Source organism: Crassostrea angulata, chromosome 1 (genome assembly GCF_025612915.1).
Source record: "Crassostrea angulata isolate pt1a10 chromosome 1, ASM2561291v2, whole genome shotgun sequence".
Classification (NCBI taxonomy): Eukaryota; Metazoa; Mollusca; class Bivalvia; order Ostreida; family Ostreidae; genus Magallana; species Magallana angulata.
This window is the reverse complement of record NC_069111.1, coordinates 44,659,253-44,670,151: the sequence shown is the minus strand read 5'-3', so window position 1 is coordinate 44,670,151 and position 10,899 is coordinate 44,659,253. Positions and strand designations below refer to the sequence as shown.

Below are 10,899 nucleotides of genomic sequence, written 5' to 3'. Positions count from 1 at the left end.
GATTCCCTAAACCGTATTTGTTGTTTATGAAAAATCAACCACCACTCTTTACACTTTCGGTTACCAAAAAAACCCACTTTAACGTTGGCCTATTATTTTTATCTAAAATCAGGTCCGAAGCAAAAGTCGCATTTAATATTTCGAATCTTGTATTTTTTTATTTATTTTTTTACGTTATCGGCATATCTAGGTATCAGTGCTTGTAAAATCACTCCTTTTTGTATCCATTTTCACCCATTCCCGCTATAATCAGCAAAACAACGGCAAATATTTTGATTATTTGTGTATAAAGAAGCACCTCAGTTGTTTTTCTATTTCAATAAATCGCATATGAATCTATGAATCCTTTACTACAAAAGTAATTACATGTACCTTATAAAACGCCAACTTAACAGTTCTAGAAAACGAGCTTTCTTCTGTAATGTGTTCAACAGAGATTTTAATTCAAATGGTATAAAATATATTTACGTGCTGATAAAACCTTGGCCTGGACTCAACATGACGTCTGAATTCAGCCTTTCATGACTTTGCAATCTGCTAATGATAATAGCAAGCATTTGATTCCGATTTCTTTGTGTAACACGGTACTATTCAAAACTCTCCATAAAAAAAGAAAATCAAAGATGACATTTTCAGATATTTCATACTTTTATTTTTTCTCCCAAGTATTTTTCAACTTTTCAAAGACTTAAACTGTCTATACATAGAGCACAGAAAAACCAGCTTTCAAATTCAGAGAATGATGAAATGTAATGATGGCGATCTCTGACTATACAAGGCATTTAAACTCATTTAAACACAATGTTATGACAGAATGGGTCAGTTTAATTTCTTTCCCTGTCGAAATTATCCCATTAAATTAAAAGACAACGATAACAAAAATTTTGCTCACAATTTAACGATATCGACAGCAATGACTTAGCTTATTATAAAAGAAAATAATCCACAAAAGACTTATAATTTCAAATATGTATGTACATGTAATACATGTCTACAAATAACAACTGTCGGAAAACTAAGACCAGTCTTGCGTATGCTTATACTAATAATTATGCGAGACGTACTGGATTTCAAACAGTGGACAATTCGTGTTTTAGCAATTTCTAAATTTCGTTCTGTTCGTGGACAATTAAAGGACCCTAAATGATTCCCTCGACCAGCGGAGAATCGGCAAGAAAGACGTTCCCTCATAAAAACATTAGGACTAGATTATTTCAAACAAAAATATCCAGAGACGTGTCATTCTCATGGTCTGATTACGTGATGTTAATTGATAGATTCAAACTTGACTAATCGGGAGAGAGTGATGTTAGGATCTAAATTCTCCGACATTATTTGGCGGATCGTGTTCTTTAAGGGGTGATTAATAAATTTGACTTGAAAAGTGGTTTGTTAATGGAAATGCGTGCTATTAAGTTTAAGATAGTTTAGGTAAGAAATTTAGAGGCTCTACGGTTGAATATTGATAATTACAATCATAAATATTATAGCTTACTACCTTTTGAACAGGAAATCTACATCTCGCCGAAAACGTGTATTAATAAAAAGCAGGAAAAATATCTAACTCTGTCGGTAGATAATTTTTTCTCAAGTATATTACAAGAAAAAAACACTTGGCACATAGGAATAATACATGTACATCTCAGCGTACACAGACATAGATGGAATAGTAATAAGTTACACAATAGTTCACACACAGCACAATACTTGGAGAGAGAAAAATATACAATATATTGGACCTGTTAAACAGGGTTGCGAAAAATGGCGGGACGAATCAGGGCTTCTATGGAAAAAAAAATCGTATAATTAACAAACAATACTCGGGTACATGTACAAACAATATATTATGCAGATCAACAATGTACATAAAGATGATGGTACTTTTAACCGCGATAGGGCTTGGACCAAAGACCGAGTGAACGCAATGACTCATTGTCTTAATACCCTCTCGCTCTCAACGGTAACCACATACGTCCATTCCGTTACACTCGTGCAACAAAAAAAAAGGAAAAACCCAATAATCTTCTTAATTCTTCTGGTCACTATACTAAACAGATTAATATTTGATTTTAAAAGAAAAGGTTTATTCTCGCTGAATCAAAAGAAAGATTTTTCTTTTGCTTCAAAAGTGTAATTGCAAAATAATGAGCTTTACTAGGTAGATTTAGATCTAAAACCTGTCCACCGAGGGACTGGTATTTCGAACAATAGGATTAACAGTGAACAATAGAAGGTTTAATTAGTTTTAAATGACTCGTTTTAATTACCCCCTGGTGGGTTAACTGCTACTCGTGCTACTGACGTGATCAGGTCAAAACTTTAAAAAAAATGTCAGATCATCAATTTCTTAAAAAAATATTTAAACATACTATGCTAAAATTTTATATTTATATTCTCTTCGGAAAATATGTCAATCAAATTCGAAAAATACCATGACAAAACCAATAACTAAATTAAGTTGAATTCCTTTTAACGTTTAAAAGTTCTAAGCAATAAAATGAATTGCAATTTGTCTTTATCAGGGTTTGGTTACATGATATTTTGTTTGAAATAGCACATTGAAGTAGACAGTATGTTCAGTTTAAATCGCTAAGCAGGAGTAATACAATATAACACAACTACCAAACCATTATAAAAGATCTAACATTTTGAAATTGGTTTTCGAAAAAAGAAATTAAAACCAGACGAGTTTTTTGAATTACAGCAAACTGTCTTTTAAAATACACTTTTACTAGGTGCTACTGTGTTTCATTCAAAACGTCGTTACATCAATGATTTAACATACAGAGGACACTGAATATGAAGAAATAACAGACTATGTCATTATTTTCTAACCCTCCAGTTTAAATATATTGCACAAGCTAGCGACACCTCCATCTTCTGTTCTCTCCCGTATTCAAAGCACCAAAATCTCATGAACTGATCACGGTATCATATCATATCACAGATAAGCTTCGTCATCCCTGGTAATATCTCGGAACTTTTCGAACCCCCTTTTCGTGGTTCTACGAGCATCACAGTGTATCTTGCTTCCTCGGTTTTTGTCCCGGAAGCTACGGACTGCCATCATGAATCACCGCCATACACGATATGTAACGCAGTGTCAGTTTGAGGGGGCTCATCTGGGTATTCGATCTCAGGATCTGGAACCTCCTCTGGGTCCTCGTTGTCCACCCCGATAAGCCAGTTGATGATCATGTGATCTTTGTCAGAATCCGAGCCCGAGTCATCATCGTCCTCGTCGTAGTTTTTCTGCGGTATCAGCTGTATGGTGGAGCTGTATCGCCTCATGCCATTTACTGTACCGCTGTTGTATTTGTTTTTAATTAAGTTGTCCGTTTTATCCACAGAAAGCACTCTGTTGTTCACATTATTATTAGTCCGAGACTTCTGTCTCAGTGTTGTTTTCTGTCGGTTCGTTGTGTAGTCGGACAAGGGGGAAATCTTAGGTTCACTCTGACAGTGCGTAAGTGGCTTCTTCTTCAGTTGCGCAGTATTGTTGTTTCCGCTAGAGAGGGAATTGTCTTTGGACGATAACCGAGTGCGGAATCCGTTTTTCACTGACCGGGGTGTGCTCATTGTACCTTTCTTCTCGATAGATTCTAATTTCAAAGTACTCACAGTTGAAGCAGTATTGGTCTGCTCTGGCGGGACCCACGTTTTTGATCTCTGTAAGTATCCGTTTGCTAGCCTTTTACCATTACTGTTGCCGGATTCGGACGACTCTTGACTGAATGGTGACTTCGTAAACCGCTGTCTGTGGGAACTGTCACTGGTGGTGCTAGGTTTGCTGCTTCTGCAGCGGATATATCGACTGCTGTGGTAAGCCGGAATGGGGGAATTTCTGGCTCTATCCTGTATTGGAGGTAGTTCAGGAGCGCTCATTCTCCTTAAATGAATGTCACTGTTCTTCTTGGAGTAGTACGAGTTCTCATCGCTATATTCACTCTCTTTTATCGATCCGATATCAAAAGTAACACTTGTTCTTCGACGGAAATTAAGTGTGGTCGTCGGTCTAGAGTTAAATCTCCCTTCCGCGCTGTTTGCCGGTATTTTCAATACTGATTCAAAACGATTAGTTCGCGTCATTGGATTGGATTCCGATTTCATCTTAAGAGCGCATGCGTGTGTGTCATAAAGAGTTTATTATGATAATCTATTCAACGTATCGTATCTGCACAGGTAGACCATTTAAATTCATTCCTATTTCTATTCAGTAGATCTATGTGAGCTATTATACTTTGAATGATCTCGCTATTGATAAGAGAGGGGCATACAGTTCTGTAAACCTTGAACATGCACGGTGACGTGGATTTAGCGTGCCGCTACCGTTCGGTCAAGGTCGAAGAGTCTACAAAGTTTCGGTGGGCGGGGCTCAGACAGTTCCGGAGAATAAACCAAGCACTGGGCCACTGTTTGTCCAATATATATCAGCTATTGATCGTTCAATCTTCCCGCTGACTTTGATCCTAATTCCAATATTTTCCGCTCAATTTCAAACTACAGTCCTCCTTTTTCACTTTAATCAAATGTCAATGACTCCTGAGAAATTCGATTTGTTCTGAAATAAAAAAAAAAATAAGATTAGGATATTGAATGAAAAATGAAAAGTCCTATGATTCTCTTTCTTTATAAAATATACAATAATATGCACAATGAATTCAGTTTGTAGAAATTATAACTTTTTTACGTGTACATGTATTTCAAGTTATAAATGATATACATGTAAAATGAAAAACGACAATAACAAACCGTGAAATAAGCTATATATGTATTAAAATATGTACACACATGTACTCGAGTTAAAAATCTAATTATCAGTGAAATGAGTGAATAGGCAAAAATCTTTATTTATTTAACCCCTGCACTCAAACTCACAGAATGAAGAAAACTTATTATTTTTTTAAATCCTAATAAATGATTGATGTGTCCGGTGTTAACATCGGCCTCGGGATTCCACGACGAGTCTGTCATTTCTAAGTTCCGGAAACCCGTGGCTTCAGAGGAGGCAAGCCGATTCCGGGTAAACTATTTACATAGATGGAATCAATAATGTCTCGAGCTGTTGTAATAATGATCCCCCACTTAGAGCCGATAGCAAAAAAAATGAATTCAGATTGGATCGATTTAAATTCCGCTTAAAACCCCACTGATTTATTTCAAGTTGGAAATTTTTAAATCCTAATTTGAAGATACTCTATAAAACACCCTTCATTATCAAGTATATGGTAATTATAAAATCACACTCAATCCATTGGTGAGGATTTTTCAATTAAATTAAACAACTTTAGATGCAATTATCATAAACAATCCCTTTTAGTAACAAGGACCCGAATTTTACTGACCTTAACTATTCATCAATTCTTTAATCTATATTAATTGGGGTTTTTTTAAGGACTAATGCAAAATATGAAATTGTGAAAACGTTTCATGCGAGCCACATTACTATTTCAAAAATGAAATAAACTGCATAAATCTGTCATAAACTATGAAAACGTCCACAACCAATAAACATAAAATACTCACATTTATGTCTCATTTCCTAATATTTTCTGCTAACTTATCACTGTGACAGAAAGACCATTGGTATGAACTTAAAATGGCCTAGTAAGCCCCTCGGAAGAGAACCGCGTCACCAAACCAATATTGACACAGCACTTGTAGATTTATGTATCGGCCCCTATACGTATAAAACGCAAGGTTCCAACTTATCTCCTCTGTTTGGGGGTCTATTTTTGCTTAAGACTGATTTAAGATGAAAACCCCAAAGAAATATGATACCAGCTGTACTGGGCTGGGGGAATTGGGATTTCAAGTACAGCCCAACAATGACAAGTGTCCCGAGAATATAATCTGATTCACCCCAAAGTTGAAATCCGACTAATTGCCAACTTAGAGAAAAGAGCTAAATCTGGTGATCAAATACTAGTATATAAAGAACAGAAATGATGAGAGGAATTTTTGAATACACGTATACTCAATATTAACTGAATGTCAACCTTCATTTTCTAATTGAAGTCAAATAACACCAAGCCTTCTAAACCTGTTTAATCTCTGAGCAAACACTTTCCTTCGTATATATATATGGCTACTGTTGACATAGGTTCCGTTCATTTTTCTATTGTTAACTTTATTTGAAAATTCAACATGTCTATTTTAAACTTCATAACCCCTTTAAACTTATAAAAATAACAAATATCCTTATTACATTCTGTTTAAAGAGTTTCCAAGTTTTATCTTTTACAGGCCACGTTTTCAAGGTGATGAAAAACAGGACGAATTATTACTCATTCTCAAGATTTATTTTCTTCAATTTCTCCGAAAGTGGTAATCATTCGAGTATTATTAAAAACATCCTGGAGTTTTAGGTGCAATTCAATGCAATATTTCATACTGTCATCAAAACAGACAAATTTATTGCTAAAGTACTCACCCCTTATTGATTCAAGGTTTAAAATTTATGGTGATTTTCACATGTAATCCAAGCACAGAATTGTCTCAATGTTAGCATATAAAAAGCTTATAAAGGGTTCTCCAGAAAGAATTGAATTGAAGTAAGAAGCTGTACTACCTAACAGACTGTAAGACCTACACCTTGAAGTCGCTGGCTTTTATATGTATTCAGTTATCAGAGTTTTGTTTGATATCGTTTTTACGTGCAAGTTCCTGATTGATTACCACAAAAAAATACAGGTTTGCACGAAGCCGACCAGGTACTTAGGAATAGAGTTGGAATGTTTGTCTGAGAAACTGGCGTTATAGTTACCAATCAACCCGCTTCCATCAAACGAAACCCGTGACGGAAATTGGTCGTGATCTAATTGAAAGTCAGTTGTTTCAGAGAACTCCATTTTCATTCTTAATAAGGCATGGAATTATTTGCAATGCCTACCTATGCAATTTGCAATGTCTATACCTATTTCTTGATGCCACAAAAGCCTGAAGCCAGCCTCGAAACAAGTAGCATATATCACAATACGATTGCACTTTTTGTAATTAATTATGTTTCTTCTCATACAATCAATATTTCTCATCAGATGATTACAAAGATCCTTAACTGCCTTGAGACATCAATACGTTGCAAATTGAAGGTAAATTCTTAGGGAAAAACGCGACTCAATTGATTTTATTCAGAAAGTTTGTGGCTATTGACATGCTTTTACACACCATGTCTTAGAGTACATTGTTTACATGCAAAGTTCATATTTCTCTTTTTTCTCTTTATTCCTTTTATTTCTTTCTCTTAATCAATGACTTTTGTGTATTTGAGTCTAAATTTGTAGATTTTTTTTCGAATAGACTTCATACTAGTCTAACATCATTATATACGTACATTTTTGTTACCCCGAAATGCTTTTTACCAAATTACCATACATTCTCTCAATTTAATTTTTTTTTAAACCATCCACCGGAAGTGGTTGCAGACTGGTGTTTCGATAGCTTACTTTATTCGATAAAATCACGTACATTACCAATCTGTTCAATTCATAGTGCAGTCATTATCTCTGAATACTGCCCAGCCTATCCAGTGATTTCCTTTCGCTGATCATAGGACGAATGATTACCAGACCTGGTAAGGATGATATTACTGAGCTTTGAAAGTATAATCTGTATTCATCCTGTAGGGGCATTGTCTGTGACATAGTTCGTGAGAAATCTGTTAAGGCTCGAAATCATTATATACATTTACATCTTTTTCTGTACTTTGTTTAGGATAGCCCGAAAACTATCGTTGATTTTGTAAAACAGTAAAAATAAAAAGCATGTAGTTTTCCTGGAATAGGGCCTTTTTACGCAGTAAAATAAAGGAATTGGGGGTGCTGTAACATAAATGTATATGTATAGTAGCCAATTAAAAGAATATTTCATGTTTGATGTTAAATACTCCTAAGTAATGTTCCAAAACGTCCGCTAGAGCTGTTCCAATATTAATGTCATACCATGTACAATTGTTCTGTTACATGTACTTATCTCGGCCAACTACATATCATGTTGAGACGACCAAATTTGAGGTTAAGGCCATGGTCCTCCCTGGCCCCTCGGATTTTTAGGGGGGGGGGGGGGGGGCTTGTAGGAAAATATTGTCAGAAAATGTTTTAAATCTGGTGGGATAAGAGTAATTGTGGACGACCACCCCAGCCACTTCCAGTAAAAGGTCATTGAATCACGGTAGATAGCAAGTACAGTGGACTATAAGTGTACCTCAAACAGTATACTTCCGATTGAGCTATTTTGTATTGACAGACGATATTTTTTATGAATGGCAATTCAAAACAGTTGTACCTCTTAAAAGTAACTGTTTAAATCTGTTTAGGAAAATAAAAAGAAACAGTCTAATACGTAATATGTTGAAGCTAAATAGGGACTCTGAAAATTTACATGTATCGTTATCCTGGTATGAATTGAAAATTATAAATGATGATGTAATGTAATGTAAATGAAGAATTGAAAAAAGCATCTATATGTATATATGCAAATAATGTAACCTTTAATTGTTCCTATAACCAGAAACTGTGTATTTCGTTATATATGCAAATAATGTAACCTTTAATTGTTCCTATAACCAGAAACTGTGTATTTCGTCCATATACGAGAGAATTTAAACTTATTGCAAATTATTGTCACTTTATTAAGAAGAAATTTTAGACTAAGTAATTTTGTGTATCACCGTCAATAGTTTAAAAGCCTCAGTTAAGCACACTGAATCGCTTCATTAACTGTTTCGGATGCATAAACTACGTTCCTGGTAAATAAATAAACCCCCGGTAAAACCTTGTTTATTATATAAAATATCGTAGTAAATTTTTATATTTAAATTAAAATTAAAAATAGAAATCTTGTCAAGCTTCGAATTGTCAAGTTCGATGTCTTAACTTGAAAGTCGATCATGGAGAACTTCGGGAACTCCCCCGCATTGAATTAATGTACCGATTGATTCAATTTTGAATATAAATTCAATATAATTGTTCAATCTTAAATCAACATCGTAATTTTCTTCTCAGTCAACCAAAATAAAGAGCCGTATGATAGTGTACTTCAGTCCAATACACGCCTCTAATGAGAGGCTGATCGGCTTTGTTAGTCGTGAAAACCAAACGCTGGTTGAACGACTGAGTTATTAAATCCGTTGATTACCACCCATTACGCAAACCCTAGTCCAGTTTTACAGCAGAGAATCAGAACTTTATTCATTCTTTAGAAAAAAAAATAACAAATATGATAAATTTGCCATCGTCATGATTAAAGAAAACTGGTCAATACTCTTAAAATCCCAAATATAATTCGTTTTCCATCATTATAATTGAGAAAAAAGTACGTACCTCAAGCATTTATTTCTGTCAATTAATTACCGAGTTATACCAACATCGTAGAAAAGTGTTTACAGTAATTCATGTAGATCTATGACCGTTTTTCTTGACTCGAAAAAGTTTAAGTCAAAATCTATTTTTTTCTTAATCTATGGAACATTAACCTAAGAGTGATTTCTACGTATATTAAACCAGTTTTGGAATCTCAAATAATATTGCTAGTTTTATTTTAAATCACATTCTACATATCAAGGTTTTTTCATTTCCTTTGTACACTGTCAGATGGGGTATAAGACTAGAGTGGAATTCTGTTTAGATTTTAGTTAGCTTAGAGGTTTTTTCAATTTGAATTCTAATATGCTGAAACTTTTCAATTGTTGTATCAAATCTGATGAAACAAACTCTTGATTAAACTTATATTTAATAAGCTTGCTATGGATTTCTCTCTTTCGTAAAACGCTCGACTGTTTAGTCTAATATTCTTTTACGAATTTCGAACCTGTCAGATATCCTCTTTATGCATCTAAATAACAAAGATCTGGACACTGTGGTTAAAATATCATCGATTCATCAATATAACATGAAAGTTGTTTGGAATATCCTCAAAGCTACGTGACTACACGGTCACCCAAATAGCGTGCGACATCATTGTTGCATTGTACTTCACCTGTTGCACATGCGTGAATAATACATGTAGCAATTATATGCGTCGTTTGTTAGAAAACCATAAAGTTGTATCAGAATTTTCCTTTTTTATTCTTAATTCAAAAGTTTCACATATATTGTATTCGTTTGTGCAAGCTTTGGATAATGCGATAAACACAGGTAAGGTCTCAGGTTATCTGAAGGAATAGAATCTTAATCGCCTTACATTTACTGTAAATCTCTTTTGATAATCCGGGAAATAATGACCCCGCTGATGAATCAAGCGCTGCATTATTTTATATATCCAAAACATTATTTTTAATACTTTTATTAAAAACGGAACACTTTTGGATTTATATTTTGAATTAAGCACCCCCTGTGGCAAAGTAGTTAACATTATTGTGCGTCTGTAATCAAGAGGTTGATCTAACAGAACGAAATACCTTAAACCTATTATAAATACAATATGAAATCAAAGCCAGCATCCCGTGTCTCAGGTATTAGCTTAATATCAATGTAACCAAACAAAATCATAGCAAACGTGATACAATTGAAGAGCTGCCTACTTACCCGTCCGTCTGACATCAACTAAAAGCACCGGCAGGATGGTTTCATCATCCGGGTCTTTATCCTCATTACGTAATGCGATCGACCATTAATGCAAGTAAAAAATCCCACTTTTATTGATTTTAAATGCCCAGGTAAGAAAGAATTTCAGCTGATCTTTAAAACTAGCAAAAAGAAGATTTTTTTTTCTCTTGCTGCCCCGTGAACTGATAACCTAAGAACCTTGACTGTCAATGATTGGATACCTGTATGCACCATATCTGGTCTTATCTGAAAACCTACTGAGTGCATTTCTTATAGCTTGATTAGGTTAGTTTTATCTTAACAGAACCTCAAGCTCTGTACCTTAAATAGCTCTCGCGGCCAAAATAGACGTATC

General features: G+C 34.6%; 1 protein-coding gene across 3 annotated transcripts; it reads right to left on the bottom strand.

Moving 5' to 3' along the window:
- Positions 1-629: 629 nt before the first annotated feature.
- Positions 630-10,539, bottom strand: LOC128186377 (uncharacterized). 3 transcript variants are annotated; one of them, XM_052856201.1, is made up of 2 exons: positions 10,524-10,539; positions 630-4,561 (listed from the first exon to the last, which is right to left on the bottom strand). In XM_052856201.1, the coding sequence occupies exon 2, from the start codon at positions 4,108-4,110 to the stop codon at positions 3,067-3,069; it is 1,044 nt and encodes a 347-aa protein (XP_052712161.1). In that variant the 5' UTR covers positions 4,111-4,561; positions 10,524-10,539; the 3' UTR covers positions 630-3,066. The 3 variants fall into 3 exon arrangements, with proteins under 3 accessions (XP_052712161.1, XP_052712143.1, XP_052712152.1); XM_052856183.1 differs by lacking the exon at positions 10,524-10,539 and adding an exon at positions 6,434-6,577; XM_052856192.1 differs by lacking the exon at positions 10,524-10,539 and adding an exon at positions 5,527-5,616.
- Between the last annotated feature and the right edge of the window lie 360 nt (positions 10,540-10,899).

What these genes read in the sequence shown, in the direction of transcription:
- LOC128186377 (XM_052856201.1), bottom strand. Translation starts at nt 4,110, where the DNA reads ATGAAATCGGAATCCAATCCAATGACGCGAACTAATCGTTTTGAATCA.